The sequence below is a fragment of the Danio aesculapii genome, chromosome 10 (genome assembly GCF_903798145.1).
Source record: "Danio aesculapii chromosome 10, fDanAes4.1, whole genome shotgun sequence".
NCBI classification, from domain to species: domain Eukaryota; kingdom Metazoa; phylum Chordata; class Actinopteri; order Cypriniformes; family Danionidae; genus Danio; species Danio aesculapii.
In genome coordinates, this window is record NC_079444.1 from 1937859 (window position 1) to 1957947 (window position 20089).

Consider the following 20089-nt stretch of genomic DNA (forward strand, 5'->3'; position numbering starts at 1 on the left):
CGCCATGTTGTTAGTGGAATCAGGATTTGAGCATGCGCAGTGAGCTGTGTGCTCAAAACGACATCTAGAGGAAGACAAGTGAACTGATTTAATCTCTTCAGTAACTTTACCGTGTTCCCTCTTAAAATAGTGCAAGGATTAATCATATGGCCCTATTAAAATACTATTTATATTAATAATAATAATAATAATAATAATAATAATAATAATAATAATAATAATAATAATGATAATAATAATAATAATAATGATAATGATAATAAGAAATATTATTATTATTATTATTATTATTATTATTATTATTATTATTATTATTATTATTATTATTATCCATCCATTTTATTATTATTAATCATCCGCCATTACTGTCCTAAACATAGGGAGAAAGATTTGTAAAGTTTACACTGCCTGATGGCATATTAAAATATGACTGTTTTTATATTTAATGTAATATTATTATTATTTTATTAATATTATGATTGTTATTGTTTAATATATATGCTAAATAATAATATATGTTCAATTATTATTATCTAATTCTATAAATAATTCTAGTTCATTCTGCTGTGACGACCCCTGATGAATAAAGGGACTAAACCAAGAGAAAATGAATGAATAGAATAATTATTAATATTATTTTTAATATTAATGCTAACATATTAAAATTTTGTAAATAATTTAGTAAATAATTACTTAATCATCCGCCAATACTGCTCTCGATAAAGGGAGAATGGTTTAGAAAGCTTGCACTGCCTGATGGCATATTAAAATATTACTGGTTTTAAATTTGATGTAACATTATTATTAATTTAATAATAGTATTAATATTATTGTTTAATATTAATGCTGACATTACCTCTGAATACAATTGAACAATTTTGTAAATAATTAAGATAGAGGACTGTTGTTATTTTTTAACAAAAAAGGTGTGTAAAACTGTAAAATCAACAACACCATGTTTTTTTGATAAAAATCTATTAATAAATTATTCCATATTTAAAATATGTCATTATTAGTATATATTTCAATTATTATTATTATTAGTAGTAGTAGTACTAGTAGTAGTAGTAGTAGTAGTAGTAGTAGAATTCTAGTAGCTTGCACTGCCTGATGGCATATTAAAAATATCACAGATTTTATATTTAATGTAATATTATTAATACTTTCATAATATTATTTATTAATATTATTTTATATTAATGCTAACATTACCTCAAAATGTAATTGAACCAATTTTGTAAATAAGCTAGATTAAAAAAAAATTAATTTTGCAGTTTTACGCATTTTATTGTTAAAAAAAACAACAGATTTGTTATCTCATAATATTACTGATCTTATTTTTTGACAAAACTATTGTGTAGAACAGTACAAAATCAATAATACCATGTTTTAATAAATATATTATTATTGTTGTTGTTATTATTATTATTATTCATCCATTTTTATTATAATTAATCATCCGCCATTACTGCCTTTAATAAAGAGAGAAATATTTTCAAAGCCTGCACTGCCTAATGGCATATTAAAATATTATTGATTCTATATTTATTGTAGCACTATTATTAATTTAAGAATATTATTAATATTATTGTTTAATGTTAATGCTGAAATTACCTCAAAATGCAACTGAACAATTTTGTAAATAAGTTAGACAGAAGACTTGCAATTTATTTTTTTTATTCAAATTTTTTACAGTTTTTTTACAGTTATTTTACAGTTTTACTAATTGTTTTTAAAAATAACAGATTTGTTATCATATAATAATAATAATAATAATAATAATAATAAAAATACTAATGTTATTTTTTAACAAAACAATTGTGTAAAACTGTGTAAAATCAATAACACCATGTTGTATTAAATATATTTTTATTTAATTATTGCATTATTAAATCAAGTTTTTATTAGTATAAATTTAAATGACTATATTCTTGAAATTATATATTTATATCTAAATGTATAATTTAACTAAATAAAATATTTTTATTTAATAAAATATGTATTTACATTATGTATAAGTTTGTACAAAATTTATATAATTTAATAAAAATATCTGTCTAACGACTAATGCAACATTTCACATATTTAAATAAAATAGATTTTCAGTCAATGCATTTAAACATTAAAGCTATAAGAATTATTGTATAAAATTATTAATATTTAAGACTATTGCAATATTTAATTATTCAATTTTTATTATAGTAAAATAAAATATCTTTTTTATTACACATTGCATTACATTAAAATGTAGAATTGTTTAATTTAATATTTTATATATATATATACATATATATATATATATATATATATATATATATATATATATATATATATATATATATATATATATATATATATATATATATATATATATATATATATATATATATAATGGTTAATGCGGCCTGTTTAATCAATGCATTTAAATATTAAAGGGATAATTCACCCAAAAATGAATACTGTCATCATTTACTAACCCTTTACTTTTTTGACTTTCTTTTTCTTGATGAACACAAAAGAATATATTTTGTAGAAAGCTGAAAAACTGTAACCATTGACCACTGAAAAAACAAATACTATGGAAGTCAGTGGTTACAGGTTTCCAGCATTCATCAAAATGTCTTCCTTTGTCTTCAACAGAAGAAACTCAAAAATGTTTGTATTATTAACTTGATGGAGAGTAATAGTGAGTTAATATTTAATTTTAGGTGAACTATTATTATTATTAAAAAATATATCACAGCCTATTGTTTAACATAATTTCACTTTAGCATTGTGTATTCAAATAAAATTGAAATAAATATAAATTTCTATTTAAATAAATATTTGTATGTGGAGTTTATAAACTATTAGCTCGCTTGTGTGCTAATGCTATGCTAACAGCTTTCAGGTAACAATACTCTTAAGTTACAAAGAATGACAAATCAATTTTAACAGCGAATAAGAATATGTTGAGCGCGATTTTAATTAAAAACATGTTAAAGTACAAATTAAATTCACTAATTAAAAAAATAAAGGAATTAAAATGTTTGCTAACAGCTTTATGAGATGCGCTACATTTCCAACAGGTGGCAGGAAAGTCTTGGTGTTGACACACTTTGCGCGTCTCTTTCTCTTTCTCGCTCTGTGTGTGTGTGTGTGAGTGCGTGTGTGTTTGTGTGTGTGTGTCTGCGTGAGTGTGTGTGTGTGTGTGTGTGTGGGAGGAGTCACTTATGAACAGGGGCTGCTTGGCAACACACAGCGTGAATCCCAGTGAAAGCCGCTCGGGTTTGGGCAGATTTTGACGGGACACTGAAATCAGCCCATCCCGACCCTCACCATAAAGTCATTTACTGTCCCAAAACTGCCATAAATCTTCAGGGATCACTTTCAGACCCGCGACGAGCCTTTCAAATAGACTTTATATCAGCATATGAGTTTAAATGGGACGTTTGGATGGTGCTAAAATACATCAGGTGCACCAAGAATGAGGAGGACAGCAAATAACAAAGGAGGACATGATGGACCATAGCATCCAGAGCATTCTGTAGGATATTTCAGGATCCAAAATAAAAAAGATGAGCTGCTTCTGTTCAGTGCAAGAGGAGTTTTACTGCGAGGTTCTGCTCCTGGACGAGTCCAAGCTGATTTTAACCACCCAGCAGCAGGGAATAAAGGTAAATAATCATGGTTTTATGAGGAATTATGTCTAATTAGAAAAGTGTTTGCATTATTTTATATACAGCAGCCTACATGTGTTCTTAAATACAAATACGAGCACAAAAGAACGTAGATACAGAAGAGTATCACATTATATTAGTGTCATGTAAATAAGCTAGTACTGTATAAATAAAGTAGATTTTAAACAATCAGCAGCAGGGAATAAAGGTGGAATTATGACTAATTAGAAAAGGGTTTACATTCTTATACAGTACAGTACATGCATTATACGAACACAAAATAACGTAGATATTTACAGAACTATATAAGTCATGTGAATATAAGGTAGTTCATATAATAAAGTAGATTTTAACCAATCAGCATCAGGGAATAATGCTAATCATGCTTTTATGAAGAGATATTTCTAATTTGAAAGGTGTTTGCATTCTTATATCTACATACAACCACAAAAGAATGTAGATATTTACAGTAGATTAACAGTATATATATATATACTATAAAAGCGAAGTATTAATCCTTAAGTTCATCTAGTTAAAGTACTATTTAACCAATTGGCAACAGGGAATAAAGCTAATCATGCTATTATGAGGAATTATGTCTGTTTTAAAAGATGAAGTGTTTGCTTTCTTATATATATATATATATATATATATATATATATATATATATATATATATATATATATATATATATATATATATACACACACACACACACACACACACACACATAAACACAAAATAATGTAGATATTTATAGTAGAGTAATATCATACTATATTAGTGACAAAATAAGGTAGTTTATATAATTAAAGTAGATTTTAACCAATCAGCAGCAGTGAATAAAGCTAATCAGAAATATATTTCTCATTAGAAAGGTGTTTGCATTCTTATATCTACATACAAACACAAAAGAACATAGATAATTACAGTAGAGTAATATTTTATGTATATATACAATAGTACATCTAAATAAAGTAGATTTTAAATAATCATCAGCAGGGAATAAAGGTGGACTTATGACTAATTAGAAAAGGGTTTACATGCTTTTACAGTACAGTACATGCATTAAACGAACACGAAAGAACGTAGATATTTACAGAGCTATATTAGTCACATGAATATAAGGTAGTTCATAGTATAATTAAAGTACATTTTAACCAATCAGCAGCTGAGAATAAAGCTAATCATGCTTTTATGAAGAGATGTTTCTCATTAGAAAGGGGTTTGCGTTCTTATGTCTACATACAAACACAAAAGAACATAGCTAGAGTAACACTAGAGTAACATTTTAAGTATAAATACTATAGTTCATCTAAATAAAGTAAGCTTGGAATAAAGCTAATAATGCTTTTATGAGGAGATATTTCTAATTAGAAAAGTGCCTAGATATTTACAGTAGAGTAACAGTATGTGTGTGTTTATATATATATATATATATATATATATATATATATATATATATATATATATATATATATATATATATATATATATATATATATATATATATATACTATACAAGTGAAGTATTACTCCTAAAGTTCGACTAATTAAGGTAGATTTTAACCATTCAGCAGCAGGGAATAAAGCTGAAAAGTGTTTGCACTCAGGCCCGTAGCCAGGGGTGTTCGAAGATCCACCCCTCACTGACAAAGGTCCAGAATTTGTCTCACACATGAGCTTATTTGCTTGTTTTGACCATCATAATAAGTGAAAATAACCCTTCGTAGAGGCTTTAAGACTAAGCGGAATCCTCTGTTGGCTGTCGCTTTGGTGTGGCTTCAGCTAATCAGTTTTGGCCAATGCAAACAATGATTTTACATGAGTCCAACATCCAGCTGTGCAGGAAAACATACAATCTGACATAAGAGAAGACATCTTTCGCTGTTGTATTGTTTTTAAATGGAGTAAACATTTTACAAGAAACTTTTATTGTAAATCTTGGACCTTATTCTTGAAACAAAAAAAGACCAATAAAAAGGTGTGAAGCACCAAAAGTGGCCCATATTAAAATGGATTTGATTACTATTTTGGCTAAAATAGTCAAAACGTGTGGTTATGCTGACCATTTGACAAGCTAATTCAGAATAGTGCTTAAAATGCAGTATTTAAATTTTATAATTCAATAGAAAATAAGGCGTATATTGCAAAAAGGTCCACTTTTCGAGATAAAAGAACTACCCCTTACATCAGACTGGCTACGGGGCAGTCAAATATACAGTAAATCCATTCTTGTATACAAATACGAACACAAATATAATGTAAATAAAGTAGATTTTAACTAATTGGCAACAGGGAATAAAGGTAATCATGCTTTTATGAGGAGATATTTCCATATAGAAAAGTGTTTGTGTTCTTAAATATACAGTACATGTGTTCTTATATTCAAATACGAACACAATAGAACATAGATACAGTAGAGTAATATGATACTATATTAGTGACATATAAAATAAGGTAGTTCATATAATTAAAGTAGATCTTAACCAATCAGCAGCTGGGAATAAAGGTAATAATGCTTTTAAAAGGAGATATTTCTAAATTAAAAAGATAACGATTTTTCTTATATATATTCTTATATATAAACACAAATGAATGTAGATGGTGTAGAGTAATACCATCATACAATACGAGTAACATATAAATGTAGTTTAATATCATTAAAGTAGTTTCCAAAGGCACATGGGGTGGATTTAGATGCTGTTGATGAGCTGTGTCTATATTTAATGTCTGCTCATATTGTGGAGGTCCACACCCTGAACCCATGAGCTCAGCACACTGTTAACCAGATTACAGTAACCAGATGATCTGGTTAAACACAATGAGAACAGCCTAATTATACAGCTAAGCTCATTCAACAGAGACCGCAGTGCTTTTAGTGGAAGGGATTGTGGAAATGCTGAAATCTAATAATATTATATGGATAGTTGACTTTTTTATTTACTCATCCTTTACTTGCTTGAGATCTTGAACATGTTGCACACAAAAGAAGATATTTTGAAGGGGAGTCAGTGGTTACTGGTTATTGTTTTTCGTGTTCAACAGAAAAAAGAAGCAAACTCACAAAGGTTGAGATTAGGGTCTAAATAGAGTAAATAGTGAGTACATTTTTACATGAACTATTACTTTAGTTTAAATAATGTATTAAACTGCTTCTTTTTTTTGTACCATGGTATCATATTTTAATCATTTTGATTTATCCACTTTAAACTTTAGATTATATTTCACTTCATTTACCTTTGGAGACATGATCGGTTCGGTATTTTTATCTGGTGTTATTTTAAATGTGCAGAAATGTTATTTATATGTTTGATTTATCCACTTCTGCCTTTTAAGAAACTTGAGCTTGTATTTCACTTAATTTACAGTGGACGACATTCAGGATTTTTATTGGGTGTCATTTTAAATGTGAAAATGAGTCATTTATATATTTGATATGTTTGATTGATTTTTTAAGAAACTCTAGATTGTGCACTGTAAAAAATGCTAATTTAAGTGGATTGAACATAAAACAGTTAAGTTGTCCCACAAAAATCTCAAAAATTGTGTTATTTCAGCAAATTTTAAATAACCAGTACTAAAAAAGTTATTTTTAAGTGGATACTTGTAGTAGACGATCAGACTTTATTTAAAATGTACAAATGAGTTTAATCAAATATATATATATGTTTGATTTATCCACTTGTCTTTTTTCTTATCCACTTGTCTTATTTCACTTCATTTACCTTGGAAAATATAAAAGTAGACATTCAGTATTTTTATGAGGTGTTATTATATCTATATTGGTCAAGGACATTTCGATGTCCTGATCAAAATAAAATGTACAAAAGTGATTGAAAAGACAGGGTGTCACGGTGGCGCAGTGGGTAGCATGATCGCCTCACACCAAGAAGGTCGCTGGTTCGAGCCTAGGATGGGTCAGTTGGCATTTCATGTTCTCCCTGTGTTGGCGTGGGTTTCCTCCCGGTGCTCCCGTTTCCCCCACAGTCCAAACACATGCACTATAGGGGAATTTGGTAGGCTAAATTGTCCGTAGTGTGTGTGAATAAGTGTGTATGAATGTGTCCCAGTGATGGGTTGCAGCTGGAAGGGCATCCACTGCGTAAAACATGTGCTGGAAAAGTTGGTGGTTCATTCCGCTGTGGTGACCCTGGATTAATAGAGTAACTGAGCTGAAAAGTAAATGAATGAATGAATGAATGAATGAATGATTGAATATACATAGAAGGCATCTTAAATACTAGTCAAGCCTTTGATTTAATGTTTTGAATAGATTTTGTGAAAAGGAGCGTATCAAAATTTTTTAAATAAACAAAATAAGTGACCATGCTAAAATATTATATTTTAAACGATTGGCATAGATTTAAAATGGCAGTTGAATAAATATTCAACTATTAAATTGTAACAACGAGTCTGGCAATGGAATTGAGGATCCAAATTCAGCATTAGTCACAAGGAGCAAAGGTAACATAAAGGGCAATCCGAAAGAGTAGTCAGGACACAGTCTAATCAATGGAGACTTGGAGCAGGTGTGTGTGTGTGTTGCATGACTGGATCTTGTAGTCCATATTCTGGCAGATTTGTGATTCTATGTGATCTGTGGATTTACACAGGCTAGATCGCTGGTGATCGTGACAGTCACCAAAATGTGTGAGTTTACAGAAATTCTGTGAACATAAAGTAAATAATACTAATTAATAGGATAAAAATCTCTATAAATCAAAAAATATTTATTTTATTACACATTTTTGCATTCATGAGGAAAAAGCTTTGTTATGAATGTGACATCTCTCCATTATGGATGTAACAGCGCGTTTTCACATTTTAAGTTAGTTTTAAATGATGGTTGTTTAATCAACCTAAGTATTTCCTGATCACCATATTCCCTGAATGATTGAGAATGTAAATCGAAAATATATACCTCCATTTTGTCCCCCCAACTTCTCAAACCAAAGCGTCCTGGTCCCTGGTTAAAGTCTACATAAAGCAACTATTGCAAAAGTGTTTCCTTTCAAATTTGCAGAGAATGTATATGTATACGTTTACACACAAGTGAAATCGGCACTTGTATGACCTTGGTGAAGTGGACATTTTTGGGTATGTTTACGATACTCTAAAATACAGGCCTACATAAACAACTTAGAAGGGGTTTTGCTATTTTGCTGAAAACTTAATTGTATTTTTCATGGCAAAGGTTAGCATTTGCATGTGTGTTTAAACATGGTAAAAATGAAGGTAGTCTGTTTATATGCTCATAAAAATATGGACACAAGGATAAAAGTAAAAGGCTGTATTCTACTTGTTTGTCATCCATTGCATTTGTCTGCACAGAGTAACATCAGATATCATGTTGCTTGTTTGCTATAAATTGTTAATGAATGGCAGAGCCAGAGAATCTTTGGCTCGTTTTTACTGGACAGTACATCAGGAATCCAAAGCAGCATTCTTTGCAAAGCACCCTCCTGTTGACTTTCTGGACAAAACTGACACAGGTACCATATTAACAGCAGAAATAAAAACTATAGACTGTAAAAGATATGGACGTAGTATCCGTGACGTCACCCATAGGTTTTCTGAAGAACCCAAAAGAACTTACCAGTAGGCGTGGCCAACTGTTGCCATTTTGTTCGTGCGTCATCTCCCCGACCGTGGGATACCAAACAAGGGCAAAGAGGCGGAGCCACAGACCCCTGCTGGAATTTTGCTTAGATAGACTTTTCTTAAGGAGAAACACTTAATACTTCATTACCTGCGACTCGTTTGTGTTCTGACCACATGTGCTTGGTTGTACACTATATCAATAAAGTGTTTAGTCTTTTAAAAACACTGTTATAAGCATTGTTCTTATGATGTTTTTTTTAAAGGAGGAAAACGCAAATTACATCCAAACACTTCAGATATAGTCTGTGTTAGTAAACGCAAGGCTACTGATGAAATCCAGCATAACACTGTATGATGATGCTTCAGATGACTGTTCTAGAGCCTACAGCTAATCAATCTGTCTCATTCTGGAGTGCATTACAGCTCTAAAGAAAAATATAAATGATAATTATCTTAAATAAAACAAATACATTTATAGAGATGGTATATAAGCATAGAATTTCACTCACCTGGGAAATAAAGCCCACTTGAATGGTTTTTAAGTCCACACAGCATGCCATATCATCTGATAATTGTTGGAAATAATCCCAAAAGGCAGCTGACTGTGTAAAGCCACATAAAACAAAACAAAAATACAATGAATATGCCGAGTTCAGCAGCTAATCAGCCGGAATCAGCTGAAGTGACGGCGACCATGAGACCTAGCTGTCACTCAAGTGGCCACGCCCTTAATTATGCAAACTTAATATAACTTAAAATAAAGGAAATGGATGAGTTATAAGAAAATTCACCCCCTCACAGTTGTCATGAAGGGTAATAATAGCTATATACACCAAAATCGTTCTTTGTACCAGGCTGTAAACACCTTTTTTTCTGCTGTAAAGTCGGCCATTTTAACAGTGGGGTCAGTAGAAATGTGCTCTATTATGGATTGGATGTGCATTTCCATGAATTGCAGTTTCAGTTACTTCCATATTTGCTTCACGAGGGAAATCGGGAGGTCGCCGCTTGATAAAAACTCTAAACAATGTTTTTTCATCTTGAAGTTTGGTGAAGTCAAAAATATCTCAACATTAGAAGAGATATCAATAATTTCATATTTTCGTATTTTCATGAAGGCTGTACACACACTGTAAACAATGCTGGTTCCACGCAATCCCTTGAGACCATCCCAACACAAATCGATTAAGTTAACTTAATGCTTTTTACAATTTTAAGTTGATTGAACATAAAACAATTAAGCTGCATAAAGAAAACGTAAGAATTGTGTTTTTACAGCTCATTTTAAATAAGTTAGATCATTTTAATTTCCTTCAGCTTAGTCTCTGATTTATCAGAGGTCGCCACAAAAGAACGGTGGCTTAGTGTGTAGCACGTTCACCTCACAGCAAGAAGGTCGCTGGTTTGAGCCTCAGCTGAGCCAGTTGGCATTTCTGTGTGGAGTTTGCATGTTCTCCCCATGTAAGTGTGGGTTTCCTCTGGGTGCTCCGGTTTCCCCCACAGTCCAAACACATGCGCTATAGCAGGGGTGGGCAAACTCGGTCCTGGAGGGCCGGTGTCCTGCACAGTTTAGCTCCAACCCTGATTAAACACACCTGCCTATAGATAATTAGTGATCTTATAGACGCTGATTAGCATGTTCAAGTGTGTTTGATTAGAGTTGAAGCTAAACTATGCAGGACACCGGCCCTCCAGGACCAAGTTTGCCCACCCCTGCGCTATATAGAAATTGAATAAGCTAAATTGGCCGTAATGCATGAGCGTGTGTGAATGTGAGTGTGTATGGGTGTTTCCCAGTACTGGAAGGAGCATCTGCTGCGTAAAACAATATGCTGGAATAGTTGGCGGTTCATTCCGCTGTGGTGACCCCTGATGAATAAAGGGACTAGGCTGAAGGAAAATGAATAAATGAATATCATAAATGATGTTCATTTTCTTTCACGGAGCAATTATTTGTCTTCTCAAGCCCTCGGTGTGTCATCAGGAGCCCTGACTATTGATTTGGACTTGTTCGTATGTGTTGATTTGTAATCTTAAAAACCTGTCACCATTCACTGCCATTGTAATCCCGAATGACCACAGATTCAGCTCAAAATCTTCTTAAATGTTCCACAGAAGAAAAAAGTCGAAAAAAATACGTAAATAAACAGTAAACCTAAATTTGTGCGTGAACTATCCCTTTAACAGGACAAAGACTGTTAAAACAGCATGCTTTTATTAGCATGTTTTACTTTAATTACTGCTGGAGGTTTGATCTTTCCATACAAGTGCTTGATTTGTAAAGACATTGTAATGCTTACAAAGCCACGCGTTTGCTTATGTGCGCAGATGCTTACACACACACACACACACTTTCTCAGCACAAAGACCTCATTGAGCTGATCCAGACGGCGCTGTGTGTGTAGTTGTGCGTGAGGAACAAAACAGCTCACATGTTTCCGTCATCACAAAACAAAGACAGGCCATGTCGCGGTCGAGGTGATGCTTCTCTGACATTTGGAAATGTCTGACAGGTCTATTTAGGGTCTGACCGGGGCAATATTTAGACCTGGTGTTTCCTGAGAGAGAATATGAACACAACGATTGTTAAATGCTCTTATTGTGCTTGCTTCAGTTTGGATTTGTATTGAAGTTATAAAATCAAAGTAGGAATCTGTTCTAATATAAGACGTTCTCTTGGTTAATGGACGCGTCCTTTGCACATGTGTTACTTCGAAATGTAAATGATCCTATATATAGTTCATACATAATTGACAGGGTGACACTGTGGCCTCACAGCAAGAAGGACACTGTTTGGAGTCCCAGCTGGGTCAGTTGGCATTGCTGTGTGGAGTTTGCATGTTCTCCCCGTGTTGGCGTGGGTTTCCTCCGGGTCCAAACACATGTGCTATAGGTGAATTGATGAACTAAGTTGGTCGTAGTTTATGTGTGTGAATAAGTGTATGGGTGTTTCCCAGTACTGGATTGCAGCTGAAAGGGCATCCGCTGTGTAAAACGTACTGAAATAGTTAGTGGTTCATTCCGCTGTGGTGAATAGGGACTAAGCCGAAGGAAAATGAATGAATTACATTTTGTTAGGGCATCCGCTGTGTAAAAACGTGCTGGATAAGTTGGCGGTTCATTCCGCTGTGGTGACCCCAGATTAATAAAGGGACTAAGCCGAAAAGAAAATGAATGAATAAATGTAATAAATAGATACAGAAAAATATATATATATTCTCATGGTTTGGTTATGATAGCAAATATTTGAGTAAATCACTGGGAAAAAATACATATTTTTTAAATAAAAAGGGGAATTAATAGAATTCAAATGTAGTTTTATAACAAAAAAAAAAATCATTTAAACCTCTAAAATCACGTAATTGTAACACATTTCTAATCATAATAGTTTTAATAACTCATTTCTATTAACTGATTTATTTTCTCTTTGTCATGATGACAGTAAATAATATAAGACTAGATATTCTTCAAGACACTAGTATTCAGCTTAAAGTGGCATTTAAAGGCTTAACTAGGTTAATTAGGGTAAAGTTAGGGTAATTAGGAAATGTTATATTAAATTATGTTTTTATTTTTCCTCATTTATTTATGCTTTTGAATTGCATTATGGGATATTGATCTTCCAACAACTTTTAACCTTAAGAAAATGAGAAAAAAGTGACTTTTATGAACATTTTTAATAATTTAAAGTGATATATTCATAAGCTAGCCGAAATAAAACATAAAAGACTTTCTCCAGAGGAAAAAATATTATAGGAAATACTGTGAAAAAATTCCTGAATCTGGTAAACATCATTTAGGAAATGTTTGAAAATAATTCACAGGAGGGCCAATAATTCAACTTCAACTGTATCAATAACTTTTGATAACATTTTTTAGACTAGTTATGACCTGTGAGACCCTAATGACGTTCTTTGTGTATGTGTGAACAGGTTTATGTGGTTTACAAGGACACAAAATCGTATAATGACATGAATATGACTTAGTTGTACTCTATTAAGGTGTATTAAAGTGCCTTTATTAAAGTTCGGACTGCTGAGCGAATCACTGGTACAACCCTTCCTACTCCCCAAGAACTGTACTTATCCAGAGCGAGCAGGAGGGCTGCCAAAATCACTCTGGACCCCTCACACCCAGCACACTGCCTCTTTGAACTTTTACCTTCTGGTCGACGCTACAGAGCACTGCGCACCAGAACAGCCCGACACAGAAACAGTTTCTTCCCTCAGGCAATCCATCTCATGAACACTTGATGATAATAATTGTGGAGCCAACATCACTACTGTACTTTTATACACATATACACTTATTTAACAACACACTTTACATGCCAATTTGCACATAACAGCTGCACATATAACGTTGTATATAGTAATAAACATGTACATACACTTGTCAATCTGTATATTTGCACTCACTACTTATATTTATTATCTGTTTTTTGTCCTGTCTCTGTAATCCTGTTGCACTGTAGAAGCTCTGCCACCAAAACAAATTCCTCGTATGTGTGAACATACATGGCAATAAAGCTCTTTCTGATTCTGATTCTGATTTAATTCAAAACGCATAAGAATAACACTCAATGTTTTTTGACAGTTAACATTTGCCACAGGTTTGAGTGTTGGGTTTAGGTAAGGGCTGAGGCAGGGCCTTATAATAAGCCGTTTTTACCATATAAAATACATTATGCCTATGAAGTGTCCCTGTAAACCATACAATTGTCAGTAAATTAGCTTTTTTTCTGTACTTTGTGATTAATGATTTAATTTTTCCTTATTTATTTATGCTTTTAAAATGCATTTTGGCACCTTAATCTTTCTTCCGACAACTTTTAACCTTAAAAAATTAGAAGAAAGTGACTTTATGAACAATTTTAATAGTTTAAAGTGATATATTGTCTGGGTTGGTGTTGTACGTTATGCTACAAAAGCCTTGTAATAAACTGCCTGTACATTTTACAGGTATTTATTCCTCTATATATTAATTCTTATCCATTATATTATTCCAAACTACTAACATGTCAATAAAGTCACTTCGTTAAACTGTAGAGTTGAATTTTCAACATCAAAAGTCAACAGAGCAGAGATCGGCATCCCATAATGCAATGCACAACCATAAATAAATGCAAAACACAAAATACAGACACTGTTAATTAACAGATATTTTATACAGTGTATAAGTATGTGGGCGTGTGTGTGTCTGTAGTGTAATGGTGGTGGGTTTTTTGTGTCGCCAGCATCAGACAAAGGCACAGGATCAGATGAGCTGATTTCCTCCGGCTGGATTTGAAGTGACTAATGCGAGCTCTGGATCAAATCCCTCAATGTTGCGTTTAATGGGATTTCAAAATGAGCTTGTGTTTCAGTGTTACCAAAACCCAGAGTGCTTTATTTGACATAACTTCACAAACACATTCATAACGACGAGGAGCCTAATCTGCTAATTATGCAGCCCAGATGAGGATGAAAATATAGACTGTTTTTGCTGATGTGTCTGACCTTATAAGCCCATTATCTGGTGCTCGTCTCGTAATGGCAATGTGGCACCAGAGACGGAAATAAACTGCAGACTAGGACGCGTGATGCATTCGAAGCGCACAGATCGGTTTTCATCAGTTAGAAAACAGGCAGTGCGTTTGGGATGAAGGATTTTAGGGATCAGGGCCGTGGCGGACATTTTAAAAGTGGGGGGACAGCTGTATGAGATCCTAAAGTTTACGTTCATATAATTATTAATCACATGTTTCTAAATGGTCTGTCTCTAAAACTGATCTAAACGTATCCCCCCGGTTACTACGCCCCTGTTCGGGATTATTTATTTTTCTACTATATATATATATATATTCCCAGGGATGGGTTGTGGCTGGAAGGGCATCCTCTGCGTAAAACATGTGCTGGATAAGTTGGCGGTTCATTCCACTGTGGCGACCCCGTAATAATAAAGGCACTGAGCCGAAAAGAAAATGAATGAATTAATATATATATATATATATATATATATATATATATATATATATATATATATATATATATATATATATATATATATATATATAAACACACATATACACACTCACTGGCCACTTTATTAGGTACACCTGTCCAACTTCTCGTTAACGCAAATTTCTAATTAGCCAATCACATGGCAGCAGCTCAATGCATTTAGGCATGTAGACATGGTGAAGAAGATCTGCTGCAGTTCAAACCGATGGGCTAGTCCCTTTATTAGTCCCTTCATCTTAGTTCCTTTATTAATCAGGGGTCACCACAGTGGAATGAACCGCCAACTTATATAGCATATGTTTTATGCAGCAGATGCCCTTCCAGCTGCAACCCATCACTGGGAAACATCCATACACACTCATTCACACACATACACTACTGACGATTTAGCTTACTCAATTCACCTGTACCGCATGTCTTTGGACTTGTGGGGGAAACCGGAGCACAGGGGCGTAGCGGACATTTTAAAAGTGGGGGGGCGGCATAAGTTCATATAATTATTAATCACCTGTTTTAAATGGTCTGTCTCTAAAAGTGAGGGGGACGGATCCCCCCGTACCCCCCGGTTGCTACGCCCCTGACGGAGCACCCGGAGGAAACCCACGCCAGCACGGGGAGAACATGCAAACTCCACACAGAAATGCCAACTGACCAAGCCAGGACTCAAATCAGCGACTTTCTTGCTGTGAGGCCACAGTGCTACCCAGAAAAAGTTTTGTAAACTTTAATTTTTTACTGTTTTTAGTGTATTCGTGACCATAAATGCAGCCTCGGTGAGCAGATGAAATGTATTTTAAAAGAGCAATAGTTATTCAAAATGGATGTTGATTTTATTAAATATCTGCGCAAATAAAAAATGTAATGTATCTTTGCTTAATGAAAGTATTCTTTTCTTTAAAGAAGGACACTCCGCAAGATGCTAATGGTCTAATCTGATTCAATGATCTATGCTAAGCTAAGCTAAAAGTGCTCCCGCCAGACCTGGAGATCGACTAAATGGATTCAGAAATGGTAAAACTTAACTGTTTAACTCTGAGCATCCGTTTACATGGCCACACTAAAAAAAATGATGTCTGCAAAATTGTTGCAAACAATTTAAATGTGATGAATTTAAACTAACAAATAAAATTTAGCAATTTTCAACTTAATTTGTTTGTTTACATTCAGGTCAAATAAAGTGTTTACAACCATTTAACATCTTTGAATAGTTTTTTTAAGTGCTGTTAAATGTGACCCAGTTTGTATTTTTTGCTCATATGTGACACCGATCAGATTTATGACCGTGTAAACACGAATTAAACGCATGCATTCGGATATTCAGAGATCGGTTTCAGGCCTCCTTCATATGTGGAAATAAATCAGATATCAATCGGATATGTCACGATCGGAGATGTCACTATCATGTAAACAGGCAGATCGGATTTATTGAGGCGTTCCAGTTTGTACGTTATTAAATTTGCGACAATCTCCGCGGTTTATTGACATAGAAGGAAGAGAGTGTGTGGAGACGCCGATGCGGTAAACAACAACAACAGAGGAAACATGGAGAGGGAAAGTGGTGGTCAGTCAACCACAATTTGCTCCCACCAGACCTGAGATCTCTCTCATAACCACAAATTCCACTGAATGGTGGAGGACACCGTATATAACCCATAGGCGCAAGCTGCGATGATGGCCCTTTCCCTCCTCCTCCATCTCAAAATCATTTTAAAGTTACTTCACATATTCTGCAGAGCTAAAGGCAAGACAGTTTCTTCCATCGTGGATAGTGTGGCGCAGATGCTAAAACCAGGCTTTACGTATGCGTGACGTAGTAAATTGTTTGGCAAGCATAAACACATTAGTCAGATATGGGTCACAATTAAAAGAAGGTGTAAACGGACAATCAGATATAGGCAACAAATCACAATTCGGCATCAAGACCTGACAGTGTAAACGGGCCTAAGCGAGCTAAATGAGCCTATTTCCAAATAAAATGGGAGTGTTCCTTTAAAGAAAAATCATACTGACCACAAATCTATTGCCTCATTTAGTCTTGCTATTGGGTGGATTATATGTGTTGATATGTTCCTGTGTGTACATGCACAGGAGTGTGTGTGTGTGGTCCTGGTCTTCATCACGGTTTGGAAACCAAATGTCTCCACAGTAGCAGTAATTTGGGGACGATTATTTTTGCCTCCTCAAGGAAACCATCCAAAATTAAGCATTGTATAAATATGAAACTGCAGATTGTTTCCTGTGAGGGTTGGATTTAGGGCTTGGGTTGGTGTGTGTGTGTTGGTTTGTTGGAGACAGGCACGGGCAGACTCCAAACGTGAACTCTGAAACCCCAGAGATGTTTTATTGGTTCTGCCAACGTCTTATTCAACAAAGGAATTCACTCACTCTGTTTGATGCTGCTATGGTGACTTTCTGCAAGCGGTCAAATTCGAGTACAATTAAATAGTGTGGCTAATTACAGCATATCGCTTTTATTAAGTATTAAAAGTTCAAAACAAACCCGAGGTATTACATATGAGACTTTTTTGAATACAATTAAAAGCGTGCCAAAGGAAAGTCCATTGTGTCCCTCAAGCCTGTCATACCACATTCCAGTGAGAAATCACATCTCACAGGTAATTATTAGCTGAAAGCAGTCATTAAAGACGATTAGTATCAACATGTTGGGTTGAAATGCACTTAATCGCATCGGGCTGTAAAAATATTTCTCTTTAGAATTAAAACTTGCCTTCGTGTGCTTTGTTTTGACACTCATGAATGGGTAAATATTTCATTGGGTTGTGGGTAGGCTGATTTGCTGCGATCTGCTTTTGATTTGGTACCAACAGTCAGGCCTAACACAATATGTGCGTGCAAACCCCCTCATAAACAGATGTGGATTATCTGTAATTTACACTTTACACGTTTGCACTTGACAGATGCTTTTATTCAAAGCAACTTGCATTGCGTTCAAGCTTTATCAGCTCCTGGGTCGTAACAAAAAGGGGTTAGACAATGCAGCGCTTAACTTATGTGCAAAAATAAGGACTATTATGCAGTTTTGCCATGATTTTTATATAGGTTTGGGGATCATTGAAGCTACACGCTCAAAAAAACTTTAAACTAAAATGCACAAGGCTTATTGGTTGCACCCGGGATGCGCAATGAATCTAATGTGGGGCGTTCTTTTAATTTGATATTGGTGAACCAACCGCAGATGCTTTGTCATGTTATTTGGGACGCATTACTTTCAACATATTTATGTATTGCAATGATTACACTTATCTTTGCCATCGTTTTTCACCACATGTAGCCTTTTAAGCACATGTCAAGGTCCATCTCTAAGTCGGTAAAATGGTTAAATGATGTGATATGTAACATTTTCATACTATAGCACCTTTAAATCCACTTAGGATCCACAAAATTCACCTGATGTTGCCCAAAATTGGTGCATAAGAGCAAAAGGCATCTCTGTGTTGTGTGTCGGCAGTGTTTGTGTGTGAGCTGAAGTCAGAGGATTGAACTGGCATTTAAAGGAGTGAGCATTTTCTGCAACACAAAAAACATTGGTGGACACGCAGCCGGAGTATAATACAAGCTAAGGTTAAAGAAATTGTTGGAATGTCACTAAAAAACTTTATGGGCCATCAATTTTGTTTCAATTGGCCTGTTTTTTAGTGGGATTACACACTCGTGAGATTTACATGAGAATGAGTAACATGGGTGTTTGAGGTTTCCATGCTGAACTCTTATTATTCAGCTTTGCATTTACAGTTGAAGTCAGAATTATTAGCCCCCCTTTAAATTCTTTTTTTAAATATTTCCCAAATGATGATATACAGATTCAGGAAATTTTCACAGTATGTCTGATAATATTTTTTCTTCTGGAGAAAGTCTTATTTGTTTTATTTCAGCTAGAATAAAAGCAGTTTTTAATTTTTTAAAAACCATTTTAAGGTCAGAATTATTAGCCCCTTTATGCTATTTTTTTTCTTCGATAGTCTACAGAACAAACCACTGTTATACAATAACTTGCCTAATTACCCTAACCTGCCTAGTTAACCTAATTCGCCTTGTTAAGCCTTTAAATGATTAGAAATGTGTTGAAAAAATCTTCTCTGTTAAACAGAAATTGGGGAAAACAATAAACAAGAGGGCTAATAATTCAGGGGGTTTAATGATTCTGACATCACCTGTATATCCAGATTTTTATTCTATGGCACCTTTAAATCCACTTAGAATCCACAAAGTTGAACCGAAGTTACATGGGAGTGAGTAAACAATGGTGTTTAAGTTATGCGGTATGTCATTTCCATACTAAAGTTTTATTATTGAGCAATAAATCCAGATTTTCATTCTTTAGCACCTTTAAATCCACTTAGAATTCACAAAATTCAACTGATGTTGCGCAAAATTGGTGCATAAATGCAAAAGCCATCTCTGTGTTGTGTGTCAGCAGTGTTTGTGTGTGAGCTGAAGCCAGAGGATTGAACTGGCATTTGAAGGAGCGAGCATTTTAGATTAAAATTATATTAAAATTTAGCTTAGATTAAAATTAAATTGTCGTCTTCTCACTAGAAAACTTTGTGGCCAATCGAAAGCGGCTTGTATATTAATAATCCTGTGTGTGATGTAACAGTCTGTATTTTGTTCTGATTGTCCTGTTTTTTAATGGGATTCACACTCATGAGATTTACATGAGAACGAGTAAACCAGGAAGTTTGAGGTTTCCATATTGAACTCTATCATTCAGCTTTGCATATATACTGTACATTCAGATTTTTATTCTATGGCACCTTTAAATCCACTTTAAATCCAAAAATATCCCTCGATTTTGTCCAAAAT

The 20089-nt window shown here is 33.8% G+C and overlaps 1 protein-coding gene across 1 annotated transcript in view; it reads left to right on the forward strand.

Annotated features, from left to right (window-relative positions):
• Positions 1–3225: 3225 nt before the first annotated feature.
• Positions 3226–20089, forward strand: part of epb41l4a (erythrocyte membrane protein band 4.1 like 4A) — a 91537-nt gene continuing 74673 nt past the window's right edge. Inside the window, exon 1 of the mRNA XM_056466929.1 lies at positions 3226–3656. Coding sequence (XP_056322904.1) covers positions 3558–3656 — 99 coding nt within the window. The 5' untranslated portion in view covers positions 3226–3557. The remainder of the gene's footprint in view (positions 3657–20089) is intronic.